Source organism: Pavona decussata, unplaced genomic scaffold, assembly GCF_977016875.1.
Source record: "Pavona decussata unplaced genomic scaffold, jaPavDecu1.1 SCAFFOLD_39, whole genome shotgun sequence".
NCBI classification, from domain to species: domain Eukaryota; kingdom Metazoa; phylum Cnidaria; class Anthozoa; order Scleractinia; family Agariciidae; genus Pavona; species Pavona decussata.
In genome coordinates this window covers 1,059,680-1,082,219 of record NW_028145461.1, presented here as the reverse complement: position 1 = coordinate 1,082,219, position 22,540 = coordinate 1,059,680, and the positions used below count along the sequence as shown (strand labels likewise).

The window sequence follows — 22,540 nt, the reverse complement described above, 5'->3', positions numbered from 1 at the left end:
GTTTTGTACAAAGGGGTTTAAAGTTTGTGCAAGCTGTGAAAACATTGAACGAACACGAAAATTTTATCGCAAAATGTTTATGTTACACTTTACTGCTGTACTCTACATTTTTGTACATGCCCTTTATTGCTCCTAAGAGTAGATGCGCAGCGTAAAGAATGCATTTGTTGGTTTCATTAAAAAACAAAAGCTGGAGAAGAATTCTATGGTCCCCTACGGAAGTTTGACGAAGCTATTGTACGGTTCGTCGGTGGGAATTTCAACTACTGGGTTTATACTCGGAACTGGACGTTCGAACAGAAATACACAAGGAGATTTTACCATCTGCTTGATTGGTTAGGGACATATATCCCTAATTACCGGCCCGCTGGTGCAACAAGTGCGCCACGATGGCGGATACTTTTTCCTCGGACGAGTAGGACTACATTACTACTGCAAAGGTACGTACAAATACAATGTTTCTCTTTTTTATATTTTATTTCAAAATATCAAAAAATACGTGAAATATTTATGTAAAATGGATTCAAGACGAATGAAAAATGCTACCCAAGGACACATACATTTTCTTCCAGGGAAAGAAAAATACAGGAATAAAAAGGCTTTTTGTTCTCTGAGATACCACCCCCCCCCCCCTCCCTCCCCCGCCAAAAAAGGAAAAAAAAAGCTACAAAGTGGGAGACCTACCTATAAATTAGGTAACCTCGTAAAACCGTTTAAGGGTCTGATCAATACAAAAAAACATTGTTTTTTATAATTATAAGAAAATGTGCGTATTTTCTCCATTTAGTATTCAAGACAACAAAACATACAAGACTTAGTTATCTGTTCTTTTTATTTCAGAGACAAACTAGCATCCATCTCTTACAAACAACAAAAAAAGGTGAAGAACACAGTCGTCTGTCGCTAATGATAATACGTTTAGCTGTGTTTGTAACAATGGAAGACAGTAAAGTCAAGCACTATGAGAATGATGTTATTTTCCTTGCATGAAACTTCTTTGAGACTGCTACATCAAATGATTCAACAGATCTGCTTGAGAAAACCCTACAAAACAAGGACATAATATCAGGTTTGCTAGATTCTAAGAATCTGAACATTCAAAGGGTTTATTATAAGCTGTGTTGGTTTTTGTAGATGTTTTTAGTCAATAGTCAATTACTGAAAGGCAACTTAGTGGGCAGAAATAACTTACCAGTATTTTAATAAACAAAGTGGTCCAATTAAAACTTCCCCCTGCATATACTTCCAGGACATAAATTTCATTTCTGATAATCACTTCGAGTTATAAACTGCTTGGGATGTATATAAAGATGTAAATTAGACATTTATAACAAGAGGTGTTCATTTCAGTTTTTTTCACACCTTAAAGAAATTGCAATGAAAAGTACAAATACAAATGAATACATTCTACTTTGCAGACCTTAGTTAGCTAGTCAGTAAGTGCCAGGCTGCTACAATTATTATTGTATGTTCCACTGAGAATTATGAAAGCAAACCAAAATGGAGCTGACCGGGAGCTGACCAGAGCTCTTGGGGACATCAATGTATCTGCAGAGTTAGTAGCAAGCATCTCCAAAGAGCAAACACTGTCAAGATGCCTTCTCTTATATCTCTCAAAGTTAAATATAATAACTATTAAATATTAACTTTGAGAAACACAGTGACACTCAACATTTGAAAATTTCGTAAATTTTAACTTTTTTTAAAGCAACTGTGTGCTTTTAAGTTTTAATTTTCAGCATATTTGTTTTACTAAAGCTTATGTAAGAAAAGTTATTTCAACGACAACCAGTACAGTTTGGACAGAATTGGTCAGAATTTCTATTAGGTCTATTAGGCCCAGTTCAGACGCCGAACTTTTCATGAGCCGAACTTAATTCAAATTAAGGTCGGCCCAAATCACGAAAATCCCGCCTTTTGATTCAGACGCCGAATTTAATTAGCCGAACTTAATTTACTTGAAGCAAAACCAATCGAAATGTCAGCGTTGATTTTTATTTTTTTAGTTTTTCAGTATTTGAAATACGTTAAAATAATTGGCGGTTTCGACAACGACATAATATGTTGTTATCTCAGTCTACATAGTGTAACATTTTAGGCGACTTACTTTGGTCGGTATATTGTATTATATACCGACGCAAAATAAGCCAGTAGTTACTGGCCCAAAATGTCACACTGTATACCGACGCAAAATAAGCCAGTAGTTACTGGCCTAAAATGTCACACTATGTAAAGAGTAACATTATACCGACGCAAAATAAGCCAGTAGTTACTGGCCTAAAATGTCACACTATGTAAAGAGTAACATTATACCGACGCAAAATAAGCCAGTAGTTACTGGCCTAAAATGTCACACTATGTAAAGAGTAACTATATACCGACGCAAAATAAGCCAGTAGTTACTGGCCTAAAATGTCACACTATGTAATAAGTGGATGCAAAATCGGCCAGTAGTTACTGGCCTAAAATGTTGCACTAGGTAATGAAAGCGGTTCCAAAATCGGCCGTTAGTTACTGGCTTAAAATGTTTCAGTATATAATGTAAGCGGATCCAAAATCGGCCAGTAGTTACTGGCCTAAAATGTCACACTATGTAAAGAGTAACTATATACCGACGCAAAATAAGCCAGTAGTTACTGGCCTAAAATGTTGCACTAGGTAATGAAAGCGGTTCCAAAATCGGCCGTTAGTTACTGGCCTAAAATGTTTCAGTATATAATGTAAGCGGATCCAAAATCGGCCAGTAGTTACTGGCCTAAAATGTTGCAGTATGTAATGTAAGCCGGGTTCCAAAATCGGCCGTTAGATACTGGCCTAAAATGTTTCAGTATATAATGTAAGCGGATCCAAAATCGGCCAGTAGTTACTGGCCTAAAATGTTGCAGTATGTAATGTAAGCGGATCCAAAATCGGCCAGTAGTTACTTGCCTAAAATGTTGCAGTATGTAATGTAAGCGGATCCAAAATCGGCCGTTAGTTACTGGCCTAAAATGTTGCACTAGGTAATGAAAGCGGTTCCAAAATCGGCCAGTAGTTACTGGCCTAAAATGTTGCAGTATGTAATGTAAGCGGATCCAAAATCGGCCGTTAGATACTGGCCTAAAATGTTGCAGTATATAATGTAAGCGGATCCAAAATCGGCCGTTAGATACTGGCCTAACTGGCCCACTATTTTCGACGCCATTTTGACGGGTAGACAAACAGGCTAACGGTGAATGTTCACCAATCGTAATAAATCATAGCACATTTACCGTATACTTTTAGAGATGTCTCGCGTACCAGCGATGTAGAGTGTACGGCTTAAGCTGTATACATAAAACAGTATGTAAATGCGAGCGCTTTTACTCTGCAGGCTTTAGACTCGTGCATTATGCGTGACAGTTGGCATGTATACATAAACCAGTATGTATACATGCCAACTGTCACGCATAATGCACGAGTCTAAAGCCTGCAGAGTAAAAGCGCTCGCATTTAGATGTATTAATAATTAAACAATTCATCTTATTTCAAAATTCTTGGATAACAAGCTCTACATGCTCTAATTTGATATGGGGACTTAAACCGGACGCGCTAGTGGATACATCGCTTGCACACGAGACACCTCTAAATGTATACGGTAACCTTAAGGAAATGAAGACCACTGCAAAACTTACATCTTAAACTTTTTACTCACTCTTATGATTTTAAAACATCGATTTTAAGGACGGTGCCTAACAAAACCTGAGTGTTTTTGCGCGCCGGTTTATAACAACGCGAGAAAAAAATATTAGGATGGGCTATTGGAATAAAAAAGAAAGGGAGACATTTAAGCATAATTGAAGCCAAATTTATCTTAAAAAGCCCTAAAATACAAAAAACAAAGTCTGGCTTTTATTTCATTATTAACTGTAGCTTTATTATCTCTGGAAAATGCATAGTTACCGCCAATTTCCAGTTTGGATACCTAGAGCACTTGCTGTATAGTTTTAAATCTATACCCTTTGTTAGCAAGTACCGCACATAGGAAACCCGAGTATTTCGAGATTCACCAAACGTATGCGCTAGGCGCCGTCCTTAAAAATAATTAACGTAAACTGTGCGAGGAGGCTTCATTGAGGAATGCGTAGTACAGAGCCTATTAGTGCGCGATCTATTTTATCTTGTGGCGGACACTTTCTTACCTTTGCTGCGACGTTTTTTTAATTTAATCTGGCGCGACTCTTTTTTTTTTTATCCCGCCGCGACTTTTCTACTGGAGCTCATTTGAAGACCGCTACAATCTTTTAAAATTGAGAGCTCAAAGTACGTACACGTTTGGTGGAGCAAAATAGCTGACGTGGTAGACAAAGATTTGTTGAAGGCTACTGCTGAATCCAGCCATATTCGTGAATTAAAAGAGGGAGGGCAATGCAACACATTACCCGAAACCATACTATGCAATGCGATAGCTCGAAAACCACACCAGGCTTTACAAGCGTGACTCTTAATTTTTTCCCTGTTTTATTTTACGCGGATGACAAATTTACAATGTTCACGAATACGGCGCTAAATATTTCATAATTGCCTTATCTAAATCGTTGTCCGCCATGTCAGCCATCTTGCTCAACCTCACATGGACGCACTTTGAGCCCGCAATAAAGATAGTAGCGGTCTACTGATGAAATCGCGTGGTTAGCGATTGATATCGATTATCAATACCAATTGATAGATTAATTGGTATCGGTTGCAGATTGACGGAACCGGAATTTTTTTTTACAATTTTTTTTTGACAAATTAAAAGTTTGTTCCATTGGCCAATCTATAGACTTCAAAAAACGGAAAGTGTTTGCATCGTGCCTTCACAGAAAAATTCTGGTAGTAGAAGTTGTACTTTTGCAAATAATGAAATTGCCAACAACAGCAGCATGAGTTGTTGCAAAATAATGAATAAAGCCAAGAGAAAATGACACAATACCTAGCCTTATAATAACTAACCTAATCGTGCGTAAAAACGAAGACTGATCACATACATACAAACTAAAAAATCTATGAGGCGCCAATTGTGTCAGAAAGAAATACAATATGCAGCAAAATATAAAAAAGACGTTCGTTTTTTACAACAAAGTAGTAAGCGATGAAACATTTTAGTTTTGGTGTTTGGTATTTCGTTCCCAGGGCTTCCTAAAAATGGCGGATGATCGAACAGGTAGCGTGCGTGACGTCTGTTAAAGGTTGCTGAACCAATCGATAGCAATCGATGAACGGTTTTTGTGTAGGTATCGATACAAATTAACTAATTTTATCGATTGATATCGATTGAATTTCCAATCATCGATTTCCATCGATTGGATACCCCGGGAAAAAAACATTGAAAACCTTACTTTGAAAAGAGTCAGTATATTTTTATTGTATAACAAAATAAAGCAGTTGTTTATATGTGCATTGTGTTTGTATCCTTGCTTGTTGAATGCTTGTAGCTAACACGGTGAACATGTATCAGGCATGGTCTAGCTTGCCCGTGTCAACAACGAAAACCACAACGTAAACCTCAACGTAAACGTGGCTTGAAAATACAATTTCGTGTTAATTCGAGATTATTCTGATTCGTTTAAATTGTACAGTGTGGCTGGAACCGCTGCTAATACATACTGCAACATCTTAGGCCAGTAACTACTGGCTTATTTTCCGTCTGTATATTAACACTTATTACATACCGCAACATTTTAGGCCAGTATCTAACGGCCGATTTTGGAACCGCTTACATTATACAGTCGAACCTGTATTAAGCGGCACCGTATTAAGCGGTCACCCTCTATTAGCGGTCAGTTGTCAAAGTCCCGAAAATTACTCCTCTTATTTACTGTAATTCTGACCTGTATTAAACGGTCACCTCTATTAAGCGGTCGCGGTCACCCTATATACTAAGTCCCAGCGAGCTGTTTCTATTGTCTTGACCTGTTTTAAACGGTCACCTTGTAAAAGGAAACCAGTTAAATATGGTAACAAATAGCGTGCCAGGCAATTGAGCTTCACACAATCGTGGCGTTAATGTTTTACTAGTCTGTTTGAATACCATGTTCTCCTTCGTCATACCACTTTACCGCCGAACTTTCTTAACCAAGTAAGAGATGTATTCTGTGCAACCTGTATTAAGCGGTCACTTAGCCATTCCCCGAGGGTGACCGTTTAAAGTTCGACTGTATACTGCAACATTTTAGGCCAGTATCTAACGGCCGATTTTGGAACCGCTTTCATTACCTAGTCCAACATTTTAGGCCAGTAGCTATATAAACGGCCGATTTTGGATCCGCTTACATTACATACTGCAACATTTTAGGCCAGTGACTACTGGCCGATTTTGCATCCACTTATTACATAGTGTGACATTTTAGGCCAGTAACTACTGGCTTATTTTCCGTCTGTATAATGTTACTCTTTATATACTGTGACATTTTAGGCCAGTAACTACTGGCCGATTTTGGATCCGCTTACATTATATACTGAAACATTTTAGGCCAGTATCTAACGGCCGATTTTGGAACCGCTTACATTACATACTGCAACATTTTAGGCCAGTAACTACTGGCCGATTTTGGATCCGCTTACATTATATACTGAAACATTTTAGGCCAGTAACTAACGGCCGATTTTGAAACCGCTTACATTACATACTGCAACATTTTAGGCCAGTAACTACTGGCCGATTTTGGATCCTCTTACATTATATACTGAAACATTTTAGGCCAGTAACTAACGGCCGATTTTGGATCCGCTTACATTACATATTGCAACATTTTAGGCCAGTAACTACTGGCCGATTTTGCATCCACTTATTACATAGTGTGACATTTTAGGCCAGTAACTACTGGCTTATTTTGCGTCGGTATATAGTTACTCTTTACATAGTGTGACATTTTAGGCCAGTAACTACTGGCTTATTTTGCGTCTGTACATTAACACTTATTACATACTGTGACATTTTAGGCCAATAACTACTGGCTTATTTTCCGTCGGTACATTAATACTGTGAAATTTTAAGCAGATAACGTACTTGCTTAATTTCGTGTCGGTATATTAACTATATACTAAAACACCGACGAAAGTTAGTCGCTTAAAATGTTACACTATATAGACTGTGTTAATCGCATATTATGTCATAATATGTAGTGCCAAAATAATTTATGCATTAGGTTCGGCTCATGAAAAGTTCGGCGTCTGAATCAAAGCCGTTCCAAAGCCGAAATTCCCGGCTGAGCCAGGCAGGAAGAACGGCTGAGCCGTTCCAAATTGACACAGCCGTTCTCAATTGATTCAGACGCCGAACTTTTCATGTACTTAATTCGAGGTATTAGGTTCGGCTCATGAAAAGTTCGGCGTCTGAACCGGGCCTTAGTCTACAAATTACGCAAGAACAACGGCGCAAAGTTAAGGCTTTCTTTTTCTTAAAAAAAATATATAAACAAACGCATAGAACAGGCAATCAATACTTAACACAAAGATAAACACAAAGGTGTTCATGAAAGAAGTGGTTTATATAAATGGAAATTTTCACGTCGTACGGCAGCGTGCTGAAAAATTCATTTCAGCAAATAAACGCCGACATGAAAAGATGCGTTCGTTTCTATTTAAAATTCTTGAAATTTAAAATTAACGGACTAATACTCACCTCCAGTGGCACTTTGTTTATCTCTCATTTCGCCGACGATGCAGCACAAAACATAATTTCTCTCAGGAAGGGAAGTACGGTTGCTGAACACAATAAAAAAAGCTCCCTCGCTACCAAAGTTGGTGCTACCAATATGTTTCAAAATTCTCGTAATTCACGTCATTTCTCGTCCAGCAAACTATTTCGTCAACTTATAAGAATCCTAATTATTGTTTACGACGGAGAAGGAGAACACATTAACATTCTGTCCAAAAATAAAATACATTTTCTCCCGTCTCTTCTCCATTGTGTTCTCAAACACGAAAACGAACTACAGATCACGTTGGCGCCAAAAAATCGGATTGTTGTCATGACATGTCGCACATGCGCAGACGTTATTCAGCCCTGTCATGAGTCATTCTCGACCCCAGTGCTTACGCTTCTAACAATCTGAATGACCGCTGGTCATGCGCAGAAGAGCTCTGGGGTCGAGAATGTGTCATGAGTATATTGCATGACGACTTCGTCACTAGTCTCCCTCGCAGCCGTTTTTAGTGTCCTCACGCAACGAGGAGCGTTGCGTGACGACACTAACGGCTACTTCGTCACGCGAATATATACAATATGCAGCAAAATATAAAAAAGACGTTCGTTTTTTACAACAAAGTAGTAAGCGATGAAACATTTTAGTTTTGGTGTTTGGTATTTCGTTCCCAGGGCTTCCTAAAAATGGCGGATGATCGAACAGGTAGCGTGCGTGACGTCTGTTAAAGGTTGCTGAACCAATCGATAGCAATCGATGAACGGTTTTTGTGTAGGTATCGATACAAATTAACTAATTTTATCGATTGATATCGATTGAATTTCCAATCATCGATTTCCATCGATTGGATACCCCGGGAAAAAAACATTGAAAACCTTACTTTGAAAAGAGTCAGTATATTTTTATTGTATAACAAAATAAAGCAGTTGTTTATATGTGCATTGTGTTTGTATCCTTGCTTGTTGAATGCTTGTAGCTAACACGGTGAACATGTATCAGGCATGGTCTAGCTTGCCCGTGTCAACAACGAAAACCACAACGTAAACCTCAACGTAAACGTGGCTTGAAAATACAATTTCGTGTTAATTCGAGATTATTCTGATTCGTTTAAATTGTACAGTGTGGCTGGAACCGCTGCTAATACATACTGCAACATCTTAGGCCAGTAACTACTGGCTTATTTTCCGTCTGTATATTAACACTTATTACATACCGCAACATTTTAGGCCAGTATCTAACGGCCGATTTTGGAACCGCTTACATTATACAGTCGAACCTGTATTAAGCGGCACCGTATTAAGCGGTCACCCTCTATTAGCGGTCAGTTGTCAAAGTCCCGAAAATTACTCCTCTTATTTACTGTAATTCTGACCTGTATTAAACGGTCACCTCTATTAAGCGGTCGCGGTCACCCTATATACTAAGTCCCAGCGAGCTGTTTCTATTGTCTTGACCTGTTTTAAACGGTCACCTTGTAAAAGGAAACCAGTTAAATATGGTAACAAATAGCGTGCCAGGCAATTGAGCTTCACACAATCGTGGCGTTAATGTTTTACTAGTCTGTTTGAATACCATGTTCTCCTTCGTCATACCACTTTACCGCCGAACTTTCTTAACCAAGTAAGAGATGTATTCTGTGCAACCTGTATTAAGCGGTCACTTAGCCATTCCCCGAGGGTGACCGTTTAAAGTTCGACTGTATACTGCAACATTTTAGGCCAGTATCTAACGGCCGATTTTGGAACCGCTTTCATTACCTAGTCCAACATTTTAGGCCAGTAGCTATATAAACGGCCGATTTTGGATCCGCTTACATTACATACTGCAACATTTTAGGCCAGTGACTACTGGCCGATTTTGCATCCACTTATTACATAGTGTGACATTTTAGGCCAGTAACTACTGGCTTATTTTCCGTCTGTATAATGTTACTCTTTATATACTGTGACATTTTAGGCCAGTAACTACTGGCCGATTTTGGATCCGCTTACATTATATACTGAAACATTTTAGGCCAGTATCTAACGGCCGATTTTGGAACCGCTTACATTACATACTGCAACATTTTAGGCCAGTAACTACTGGCCGATTTTGGATCCGCTTACATTATATACTGAAACATTTTAGGCCAGTAACTAACGGCCGATTTTGAAACCGCTTACATTACATACTGCAACATTTTAGGCCAGTAACTACTGGCCGATTTTGGATCCTCTTACATTATATACTGAAACATTTTAGGCCAGTAACTAACGGCCGATTTTGGATCCGCTTACATTACATATTGCAACATTTTAGGCCAGTAACTACTGGCCGATTTTGCATCCACTTATTACATAGTGTGACATTTTAGGCCAGTAACTACTGGCTTATTTTGCGTCGGTATATAGTTACTCTTTACATAGTGTGACATTTTAGGCCAGTAACTACTGGCTTATTTTGCGTCTGTACATTAACACTTATTACATACTGTGACATTTTAGGCCAATAACTACTGGCTTATTTTCCGTCGGTACATTAATACTGTGAAATTTTAAGCAGATAACGTACTTGCTTAATTTCGTGTCGGTATATTAACTATATACTAAAACACCGACGAAAGTTAGTCGCTTAAAATGTTACACTATATAGACTGTGTTAATCGCATATTATGTCATAATATGTAGTGCCATTAACTGTGTTAATCGCATATTATGTCATAATATGTAGTGCCAAAATAATTTATGCATTAGGTTCGGCTCATGAAAAGTTCGGCGTCTGAATCAAAGCCGTTCCAAAGCCGAAATTCCCGGCTGAGCCAGGCAGGAAGAACGGCTGAGCCGTTCCAAATTGACACAGCCGTTCTCAATTGATTCAGACGCCGAACTTTTCATGTACTTAATTCGAGGTATTAGGTTCGGCTCATGAAAAGTTCGGCGTCTGAACCGGGCCTTAGTCTACAAATTACGCAAGAACAACGGCGCAAAGTTAAGGCTTTCTTTTTCTTAAAAAAAATATATAAACAAACGCATAGAACAGGCAATCAATACTTAACACAAAGATAAACACAAAGGTGTTCATGAAAGAAGTGGTTTATATAAATGGAAATTTTCACGTCGTACGGCAGCGTGCTGAAAAATTCATTTCAGCAAATAAACGCCGACATGAAAAGATGCGTTCGTTTCTATTTAAAATTCTTGAAATTTAAAATTAACGGACTAATACTCACCTCCAGTGGCACTTTGTTTATCTCTCATTTCGCCGACGATGCAGCACAAAACATAATTTCTCTCAGGAAGGGAAGTACGGTTGCTGAACACAATAAAAAAAGCTCCCTCGCTACCAAAGTTGGTGCTACCAATATGTTTCAAAATTCTCGTAATTCACGTCATTTCTCGTCCAGCAAACTATTTCGTCAACTTATAAGAATCCTAATTATTGTTTACGACGGAGAAGGAGAACACATTAACATTCTGTCCAAAAATAAAATACATTTTCTCCCGTCTCTTCTCCATTGTGTTTTCAAACACGAAAACGAACTACAGATCACGTTGGCGCCAAAAATTCGGATTGTTGTCATGACATGTCGCACATGCGCAGACGTTATTCAGCCCTGTCATGAGTCATTCTCGACCCCAGTGCTTACGCTTCTAACAATCTGAATGACCGCTGGTCATGCGCAGAAGAGCTCTGGGGTCGAGAATGTGTCATGAGTATATTGCATGACGACTTCGTCACTAGTCTCCCTCGCAGCCGTTTTTAGTGTCCTCACGCAACGAGGAGCGTTGCGTGACGACACTAACGGCCACTTCGTCACGCGAAAATCCCGTCTTAACATAAGCCAATTCGAACGCGCGTTATATCGTGTCGTCAGCCTGATACTCAGGGCGTTCCGCGATTCCGGTGTACCATTTCCATATTTGGGAAGTGTTGCGATGTGGTCGCAACAACAACAACAACAACAATTTATTCGGTATTCATTACCTATAACGCTTGCTGTAGGTTCGATCAGAACAACATGGTAAAAAGAGGTAAGGGGCCAGCCATTTTACTTTTGAGGGGGGGGGGGGGGGTGGCAGGGGATGATTTGGTATGGGCATCCAGGGGATGAATTTCTTTTTTTTTTCTCAACCCGTTAATTCACACTGACTTTTTTTCTTGGGGTATGTGCTTGCAGGATATTTTTTTTCTCCCTCGAACATTCTGCATGAATTTTTTTTTGTGTGGATAGGTTGGTAAAAAGGCATTCATTATAAACAGGAGCAGGAGCCATAATCAGGGATGGAGACCGTAACGAGATGCCATTTTGACTTGTGGGCTTGTCCCCATGTGTTGTACCAAAAAATGTATTCTTAGAAAAAATTGCGCCATACGTGCGTGCGTGCACGCGTGTAAATGGCCAGGATCGCGCGTGGACAAATTTAATTTTTTTTCTACCCGTTCAAAATGGCGTCCAAATTTTAAAATTCTGCCAGGGAATATTTCCTCGGTGCCTATATTTAAGGAATTAGACTCTCACAACGAACAGGTAACAATTGAAAGAAGACGGGGAAAGTTGGAATAAAAGCATTTATCAGATCACATAACTCTCAAGAAGTCAAGAAGGCGCCAAAACGGTGGCGCTGCGTGCGTTACTACAATTGAATGAGTGAAAAAAGCCTACACTTTACGGATATGTACTCAGACACGTAACTTAAGTGAATTTTTTCTCAGCTGCTTTCTGTCACTTTTGCCAGTATGATATGGTTCAGATAGTACCCGAAAAATGTCTAAAGTTCAGTTATTTGTTGCTGGAGAAAGTCTAAACAGTTGTGGAATGTTATGATGCTGCAAAGTTGTTACGCGGTTTTCGCAACCTCCATATTGAACCCTGTCCGCTTTCACTGTTTTCTTGCTCATGTTGAACTGGAAAAAGAGCTTTTTGCTGCTTGAAATCAAGTTCCGTGGCCATGCAAAGGAAGAAGCAAAACAACAACCGGTGGCACTAGTGGATGGACTTTCCAACCAGGTAAAAAGAAAACAGTACGCTAAAAAATTATACCAGCTTTATACCTTCCCGCATTCGTAAAAACCGCAGCCGTTTTCTTGGCTATAAACAAAGCCTGTCACTAATACCGGTATATAAAACAGTGGAGGATACATTTGACTGTGACCGACACCGAGTTGAAACGTTTGGATTGGTTTCTGGATTTTATTCAAGATAGTCAAGATACGTACTTAAAAAAAAGGTAAAAAATTTCTTCTGTTATTTTAGCCGAATACACTCTGTTTTTTTCATAAGAACCTTTTTTATAAGAACGTCGAAGCTAAGATTAACCAATATTTTAAGAACGTATTAAGAACATTCCTCAGGCTGAGAGACGATTAAGAACGTTTTTATTTTGCTAAACTTTATATAAAATCCCGGGGGGGGGGGTACTCCCTTTTTATGGGCTATATAGGTATGTGCGGCGCCAAAGGGAATGGTTTCGGCTGTTTTGGTCATAAATAGGGTATCACTTTTAGCCATTTTGGTAATAAATAGGGTATAGATTTTTGCACTCTAGTCCTGGGTTCGATTTTTTTGTTAGAAGAAGCTACTTCAGGTCATCAACAGGGTAGGGAAAATCGCAGATTTTGGTCATAAATTGGGTAAGGGTTTTGGCAAGCGGGCCGCACACATCTACCCAATTTTTTTTGGAGTACCCCCCCCCCCCCCCCGGGTATAAAATCAAGGTAACAAATGTAAATTAACCAAAATACTTAAGAGCATGTTTTGTATAACATTAGCAATGAGGACACACATCTCGGTTTGTCATAATCAGTAGATCTTGATACCATATCTCAGCAGGCAATGCACCTTCAATTGATAGGTTTAATTTTCTGGTCACGTCGGCATTGAGAGAGTTTAAAAACAGATAAGCTTAAAAACGTGTCTACCGCTTTATTGTCCTTTCGATGACCATATAAATCAAAAACTAATAAACGAATGAACATTAATCTCAACTTGCAATACTTCTTGAAAGCAGTAAGTTTTTCGGCAAAAATAAGAAATTCACTCTTGACCGATGTTGAAAAATTTGGCACTGATCTGTGAAAGAAATCTGCTCAATTCGGCAGCTTTTAGCTTGACTACGTAATTTCTGCCAAATCAAAACTGATTTCTTTGTAAACTTTCGCTCGGTAATCCCTGACTTGTTTAACCATTACCTGTTTTACAGGCACTCGGCATTAAAAGTTTTTTTTTTTAATGCTAAACTATGCCCGGCTTATTACGTAAAACCATTATTAAACTCGTAAAATGACCGTTTACAAATTTTGGTGGAAGCGCCGAATATTCATGCCAGTGAGCGCGTAGAAAACGTTTGAGACGATGGCTTTAACTTGTCTCCTCAAGGATTAACCACCAATTTGAAATAAATGGTTGAAACTGACTTCTCGGATAAAATTTAAGTTTATATATATCAGCATCGCGGAGAATATTTTATATTTGTACAAGAATTTCCTGGAGTTGTCTCCAATGCTTTAGTTTACAGCTGTAGTTTAGTTAGGTAAGACGGAGGAACTTAAACATGTACAGGGTAATAAAATGTTATTTTCATATTCAAAGTGAAAGTATCTTAAGATTATGTAATTTTGTCGAAACCGAACTGGACTTTCTCTTCCATTTTCCATATAAGTTAGTAGCCCCACGCAAATTTGATAGATAACGAGAGGAGGTTAAGACCACCCAACCCAACATGCCACACCCCTTCCCCAATCCGCTCCCCTCTCGTCTCTCGGAAACGTCTTCAGTATCCAAGTTACCTATTTAGGTGTCCAAAAACGGCCAATTTGCGGTTAAATAGTGACTATCACGACGTCAGTATAGTATTTTCATGTTGTTCTCACTCGTGGTCATTCGTGGTCACTCATGGTCACTCATGGTTATTCGTGGTCACTCGTGGTCGTTCGTGGTTGCTCGTGGTCACACGTGTGCACTTTTAGACACGATCTTTCTAACGAGTTCTGTTCATTCACGATGGCTTTTCCTACACAACATCCAAAATTCAATAGTTACAGTTTTCCCATGATCAATGCCTGCGATGGAAAGCTTCTGCAACATCAAGCTGAAGCTCTTAAAGCCCTTATGAATTGGTTTGGAACAGGTAATCCCGAGATTGCTTTAGTATCGATGCCCACTGGTTCGGGAAAGACTGGAGTGATCTGCTGCCTTCCTTACTTTTTAGGCAGTATTGGCATGGACGACTGTCCTGGGAACTTTCCAACTGGTACTCCTACTCATGAGTTTAACAAACCTATTCTCGTTCTTGCGCCAAATCTGGAACTAGCTGACCAGCTTGAAGGGCAAATACTGGTTGCCGAAAACAATAACGATAACTTTTTCTTTCGAAGAAATATAATACAAACCGCAGACGATCTAAAAGATGTTCTTCCTCATGGGCGGAAGATTCAAGGGACACAAGAGCTAACACGTCCTGATCCCCTGAAACGCGAAGACGTGATCATTGCAAATGTGCAAAAGTTTCTTTCTAAGAAACAACTGCCGGAAGATGCTCAGTGGTGGGTGGAACAACTTCCTTCTGACTTGTTCAAAGTTGTGATCGTCGACGAGGCACACCATTTCCCCGCTTCAACCTGGAAAAGAATTATTGATCATTTTAAAAGTCACGCATTAGTTGTGTTTTTCACCGCGACACCTTATAGGGGGGCTCAGGTTTTTTAAGTTTTTGAATGGCTGTATCTCGCCTAATATTCACTTGATTAACACCAAACTTGAAGATGTTGTAAAGTTCGATGTGTTCTTTCTGGCTATGTGGGTGTTGAGTCCCATATCCCATAATACACAGACTTGTACCCAGACCCCCACGGTATGAAATCTACAATCTCGGACAGATTAAAATGAAAAATTAACCCCCCCCCCCCCCCAAATTCAATGATGAATTCGCGCGCAAAGCAAAACGCGCCATTTTTCCATCATTGAAATGGGGAGGAGGGGTGGTCTTAATTTTTCATTTGATCGGTCCAAGATTATAGCAATGGTTATCCGCCATCTTGAGCTGAGCAACCGCGTTTCTTGGAATACTGACCGGAAGTGTGTTTCCCGCTCCACTGGACCGGAAGCGCGTTTCCGAGCGTCTCAGTTGCGCTGCTAGGTTTTTATTTGATTACCAACTACAAAGAAACAAGTGTTAAATCCCTCCTTCTGGGAATTACAACCACGCAATCGTGAGAGCAAAAGAAATGAAGCCTAGGCTTTCTATTATGAAAGTTGCTGTAATGATTTTGAGGTTCTTCAATCTCGAGTATATCCATACATTTATCTCTATAGCAAACCAGCCGTGAACTGCTACTAAGCCATAGTTCGCTGGAAAAAATACAGGGAAATGTATGGAAAGTTCAAAACACGACTGGACGCTTTCTGGCACAGCTTACATCCCTCCAATTTTTTTCCTTAAATCCTTTTCCTAGTACCAAAAGTTTCCAATTCATGAATATTTCAGAAGCGATGTTTTATGAAAATTATTTGATATCGGATTTCCATACAAACACTGTTATTTCAAGCCTGTTTGCCTACTCGTCAAAATGGCGTCGAAAACCGTGATAAGGCCTATTTTAAAGGGAGGCTGATGAATTTTGTTAAAAATAGGAATCGACACTCGGGATTGAAGAACTTCAAAATCATTACAGCAACTTTCATAGTAGAAAGCCTTGGCTTCATTTCTTTTGCTCTCACGATCGCGTGGTTGTAGTTCCGAGAAGGAGGGATTTAACCGACTCGTTTCTTTGTAGTTGGTAACTCAATAATACGCAAAAATTGATTAAAGTTCAAGACTTCAGAAAAAAAATCCGAGAAAAACATACGGCTGCACCGCTACTCGAATAGGTATCTATTGACACATGTCATTGATTGATATCCACGTGGAGCTTCATTCAAGAAAAAAAAAAAAAAAAAAAAAAAAAAAAAAAAAAAAAAAAAGAACAGCACTTCGATCTCCGTGTGTTGGCGTCAAGAATGGTGAGTAAATCGCGCCATTTTAACAGGTTTGGTCTTTAGTCGAGAATGAGAGTTATCAGGACTCTGTCGGTTGGCTGACTGCTGCATGTGGTTGTCCTTTCCCTTTTAGACAAGTCTTTCTTCAAAACTCGCTACTAGAATGACTTCGCTCATCTTTGAGTACTCATTTATCATACCTTACAAGATTGGAATAACACTGACAATCAGTCCTGACGTGTCAATTAACAAAAAACTGAAATGTGTTGGTTTGCGTTGTCCCACTGTAAGAATTAAATATTGCGATGTTATTCATCTTGTTCCGAAGCTGTTGTTCTTGTTCTTATGTGAATGTAAATACAACAAATAAAAATTCTTAACATTTATACTGTGGCTCGCATGACTCGCGTGACGACTCGCATGGCTTGCACGGCTCGCATGGCTCACACCTTGGCTCGCATGGCTCGCTGACTCGCAGATTTTTATCACTTAGTACACCAGCAAGCATGACTGTAACCGAGGCTCAATCATTCTATTCTACAACAGAATGGGCTATGAAGATTGACAGCACCTTAAATAGTTATGCAACAATCCCTCTTCCACCCCAGCCCAACCATTCAACACACCATCATTCTCCAGCTCCAACTACTGTACAAGTACCTCACTCTAACAGGTCTCGTCGTGTTCTCGCACCCATTATCATCCCACCGCAACACGATGTTAACGTCACTTACTGGTCCTTTCCATATGCTATCTCTCAGTCAACAATTCTTGGAAGAACAGGAAGTAAGCTTGTACATTTATTGCCCTTTTGTTTAGCAAAATGTTTTTTCACCCAATGTTGACATTCTTGTGATGGAGAATCCACTCAGCCAAACATGGGTCTATCAGATAGTTGTTCAGGGAATTTTAGCAGGGAATAGTATGTATATGACTCAGTGACAAATACCCCTCAAATATTTGGTGTGTTAGAAGCGCTTCAAGCATCCACAGCACTGAAAAATGCCATTGGACATACCACTGTTGGACCTGAACTGCCTGTGAGCATTGTTCCAGAGAAAAATCCAACAGCTTCCTTGCCTTTCTACTGGCGACAAGTTCTGGCACAAGGGCACACAACATCAGTTTTCATTTTAAGATCAAACACAGTTGTGTTTATTCCAACTACACAGGGGATTTTTCTTTTAGACAGCCACCTCCATGGGAACAGTGGGGCTCATGTTGCCTTTGCAGAGTGGCAGCATTCTTTTGAACTACTCTCTTGGTTTAAAAAAATAAATAACTTTCAATACACTCTTGGAACAGTCACCAATGTGAAGTTCCACTAGAGAGTGGAAGTACAGCTGTACACAAAGCGGGTAAAAAAAATACAGCAAAAAAAACTAAGGCAAACAAATTTTGTCAGCAAAATGGACTAAACTTTTCAGGCAAACGTGGACAACAAGTTTAGTTTTTCACAGTTATAACATTACTTTACTTCATGTTGGAAATGTGTAATCAAACATGATAAAATCCGAGTGATATCAAGTGACAATGATTTCAAAAGCACATGTTCACGTATGATGTAGACTAGACTTGTCAGTTTCATCCCTTGTTTGCAGCCTTGTTTGGGAGTCAAATTGTCATTAAACTGTGCTTAAAAAGAATTACTTTCGTTAATGTCACTGAAATTTTGATGAGCAAGGAGACGATAAATGCTGTGTTTCAGTTGATTTTCATTAGGTGATGTAAGAGTAGAAGTTGAGTTGAGCTTAAGTACTAGTCCAGGGAATAATTGAACCCTCCTTATGAATCCTAAACGTGTGAGAAAAAAACTTGCGCATTGGCCGTCACTGTTTTGTCGCATTTGCTATGAACCAGTGTCAAACTTTTGCGTGTTTTCATACTTGAAATATTAATTTCTTGAGCGATGTTGCTGTTTTCATGTATTATGGTAATAGGGTTATACGTAGCCATGATTCTTTGATGGCCTCGCGTAGAATTATTTGACTGATCATCCAAGGAAAAAATTTGGCGAGGTTGCAGTTTATCAATCATTCAAACTCCCCGGGTTTTACAGGAAGTGACGTCACGATGGCCCGCATCATCCGGACAAGCAATCCGATTGCGAAAAGCCAAAGTTGACTGAGCGCGAGAAAGCGCAATCTCGTCCCCAGAGTCCTGGGAACGAGATTGGAGAAAGCGCCAAACCAAGCGCATGCGCAGTCGTTTTTCAGACCTGCCCTTCTCACCAAAGGTGGCAGATATTTGCGCCATAAAATTTGCTTTTTATCGAGTTCTGTCCATTCACGATGGCTTTTCCTAAACAACATCCAAAATTCAATAGTTACAGTTTTCCCATAATCATTGCCTGCGAAGGAAAGCTTCTGCAACACCAAGCTGACGCTCTTTCAGCCCTGAAGAATCGGTTCAGTGAAACAGGTAATTCCGAGATCGCTTTGGTATCGATGCCCACTGGTTCGGGAAAGACTGGAGTGATCTGCTGCCTTCCTTACTTTTTGGGAAGTATTGGCATGCACGACTGTCCTGGGAACTTTCCAACTGGTACTCCTACTCATGAGTTTAACAAACCTATTCTCGTTCTTGCGCCAAATCTGGAACTAGCTGACCAGCTTGAAGGGCAAATACTGGTTGCCGAAAACAATAACGATAACTTTTTCTTTCGAAGAAAAATAATACAAACCGCAGGCGATCTAAAAGATGTTCTTCCTCATGGGCGGAAGATTCAAGGGACACAAGAGCTAACACGTCCTGATCCCCTGAAACGCGAAGACGTGATCATTGCAAATGTGCAAAAGTTTCTTTCTAAGAAACAACTGCCGGAAGATGCTCAGTGGTGGGTGGAACAACTTCCTTCTGACTTGTTCAAAGTTGTGATCGTCGACGAGGCACACCATTTCCCCGCTTCAACCTGGAAAAGAATTATTGATCATTTTAAAAGTCACGCATTAGTTGTGTTTTTCACCGCGACACCTTATAGGGGGGCTCAGGTGCCTGTCGTAGATCCCCGATGTTTTGCATACCATCTACCCCTTGCAGAAGCAAGAGGACGTCAAATTATTCGCACGACTAATCCGGTTGAAGTTGATGGCCCAGGGCCTGAGATGAATGTTTTTCTAGCAGTCCTACAAAAAGTGAATGAGCTACAAGAATGGAAGAATAGAGAACATCCCCTCCCTGACGGAGTTCCACACATGGCCATGGCTATTACTAAGACTACCGACGATGCTGACTTAGCAGCACGCCTGTGGAACAGCAATGTGGATGAAGGAAGTGCCATTGCATACCATTCGAAAGTAGGCAAAGATCAGCCTCAGCTGCCAGAGTTGATGAAACGAATAAAAAACAATAATGTGAAGCTTGTTGTGGTGGTAGCAAAGCTTCAGGAGGGATTTGACCATCCACCCATTAGTATCGCTGCAATATTGACGAACATTAAATCACCAAGAAAGTTTGTCCAATTTGTTGGACGGGCACAGCGAATTGTTCGTTTTCAAGGAAGTCAGGAGTCTCCTGATATTAAGGCAGATGTTGTAATGCACAGTTACTTCAACCAGCTTGAAAACTATGCGAGTTTTGAAAGAGAGGAATTTGTTAACCCACTTTAAGCTACGTATTGCTTAAAGTCAATTTAAGTTGGCTAAATATAGAACTTTGAATTAGTATAAACTTGTTCCAGATATACTTTGTATATAGTCAAGACCTTAGAACAAACCTCGGACAATATTTACTATCAATCAGTTCTTGCCAATTAACCTAAATGAAACAATGACATGATTCGTATACACTAGCATATTGTTTGATATTGTATATTTCCTTTGGTTCCTATACTGAGAACCAAGGTATTGTTAGGGTATTAAAAATAGGCCTTAGTTCGTAGGCTATAGTCCTTATCACGGATTTGGAAGCCATCTTGTTGGGTAGGCAAACATGTCTGGAAATAACAGTGTTTGTATGGAAATCTGATGTCAAGTAATTTGCATGTAACATTGATTCTAAAAAATTCATGAATTGGAAACTTTATGCACTAGGCAAAGGATTTTACAGAAAATAACTGAGAAATGTAGTTGTACTAGAAAGCATCTAGTTGCATTTTGACATTTCCATACATTTGTCTGTAAATCTTTTTCAGCGACCAGCCGTGAACTGCTATTAAAAATAACAGGGGTGGGGGAAGGGGGTACTTCCTTATAAGGGGCTAATGGGGATGTGCTGCTGGATGGGGTCGCATTTTCACGACTGGATTGACTATAATGGGGTTGCATTTTCAATAGAGTAACTAGAATGGGGTCGCACATTTTTGGGGTAAGAAAATTCTATCAAGTAGGGATTCAAAATGGTCTTGGTTAAAAAGTTCAGAAAGTTGTTGTTTATTAAAATGCAACAATCACCTGACCAGTTATGATGGTACGTTTGTAAATTTTTATGGTTAGCAAATTATGTACCAGAATGCTTGTACTGTTGATGAAAAATAAAGTGTTCTTCATTCGATATTTTAACAAATGTGTCAATTCATTTTATGATTGATAAAGTAGATGCATAAGTAGAAAGTGACTTAGTTGGGATTGCGAAAATTACATTTTCTCAAAAATGACTAAGATGGGGTCTATAACTGGCCACAAAATAGACTATAATGGGGCAGGGGCTCTGAGAGGCCAGTGGCACATAGCCAGCAAAACTGAACCCAAGTACCAAGTCAGCTGGGGTGCAAGGTTAGTGTTACAGCTGAAGATAGGGGTGTTGTTCAATTTGTTAAATACCTTTTTCTGTTACTAACAGAAATTTATTTCTTTAAAATAATAAATTATTGCAAATCTGTCACTAACAAAAAATGTTTGAGTGGGAGAGAGCTTAAAAAGTTTAAAATTATAACAGTAGTCACTTTTAGTAATTGAGATGTAAATGTACTGCATTAAATTCATATCTATTACAAATTTAGCTTGTTAATTATTTTTTTTAGAATTTTATGCGTTTCTTAGTTTTGTTACTGTAAGTACATCATTATTAATTTTTTGTTAAACATTATTTGGCCAGATGTTTTAATAGTCTCGTAGCATTTTTTTAACCCTGTTTGAGTGTGGTTTCTTGATATTGCTAAATTAAAATATTAACAGCAAGTTAAAGCAGAGAGGAACTGTTTTGAAGGCATATGGGAGTATGGGTAGAGAATATTATTATTCAATTTGAACATAAGTACCTCAACTTTATTTTCCATTTTGAGGCCTCAAAACTAAACAGTCATTGTGTATCCATTCCACCAAATACCAACAGAATAATATTGTTAAGCGTTAATTCTTTAACTCGACCTAAATCCTGGACTTCGCTGCTGTACTGCCATCTAAAATTTTGAACATTATTTTGTCACTTGACTGTGGATGATACCACTAATGAAAGAATGGCGGAATTTCTTATTGAGAAGGAATTTACTGATTACTTACTGAATGAGTTTAAGATAGTTGGCACAGGTAATGTTGGTAAACTTAGACATGTGAATTGACAAGTCAGTGGCAGTTTTCTTATGGTCCATACTTTTAAAAACCATAAACGATGTCGTAAAATGTCCAAAACTCAAGTGGATTTCACTGCCAAGTTTTAAACATTTCATGGCGTCTTTTTATGGTCTATTGTCTCTAAGACCTTATGAAGCTAAAGGTGTGTACCTACATGGCAAGGAGAGGTATTACCAGTTTCACTAGTCTACTACAACATGCAACTTTTAGAGATGCTGTCTTTATGTTATGTGTTGCAACAGAGAGTAAACTTGTATACAAGTTATCATTTGATGTAGCGGGTTGTAACTTAAAAGTTTTCAGTCTATTTGAGTCACGATAATAATTATTTGTTCAGACTCATTTCCGGCTGACGCTTCTCTCTGCAGGAAATATGTCTGCGTTCGCAAGCTACTTATAATAATATTATGTGTGAGATTTTTAATGGCTCT

The 22,540-nt window shown here is 39.1% G+C and overlaps 2 protein-coding genes and 1 pseudogene across 2 annotated transcripts; all 3 read left to right on the top strand.

Moving 5' to 3' along the window:
- The first annotated feature begins 14,604 nt into the window (after window positions 1-14,604).
- LOC146483371 (uncharacterized) lies at window positions 14,605-15,330 on the top strand. The gene has a single exon (XM_085106027.1). It carries the CDS (start codon window positions 14,626-14,628, stop codon window positions 15,328-15,330), a length of 705 nt encoding a protein of 234 aa, XP_084962153.1. The 5' UTR covers window positions 14,605-14,625.
- Window positions 15,331-16,762: 1,432 nt separating this feature from the next.
- Window positions 16,763-18,264, top strand: LOC146483370 (uncharacterized; annotated as a pseudogene).
- Window positions 18,265-18,829: 565 nt separating this feature from the next.
- On the top strand, window positions 18,830-21,102 carry LOC146483369 (uncharacterized). The gene has a single exon (XM_085106021.1). The coding sequence runs from the start codon at window positions 18,891-18,893 to the stop codon at window positions 20,205-20,207; it is 1,317 nt and encodes a 438-aa protein (XP_084962147.1). The 5' UTR covers window positions 18,830-18,890; the 3' UTR covers window positions 20,208-21,102.
- The last annotated feature ends 1,438 nt before the right edge of the window (window positions 21,103-22,540 follow it).

What these genes read in the sequence shown, in the direction of transcription:
- LOC146483371 (XM_085106027.1), top strand. Translation starts at nt 14,626, where the DNA reads ATGGCTTTTCCTACACAACATCCAAAATTCAATAGTTACAGTTTTCCC.
- LOC146483369 (XM_085106021.1), top strand. Translation starts at nt 18,891, where the DNA reads ATGGCTTTTCCTAAACAACATCCAAAATTCAATAGTTACAGTTTTCCC.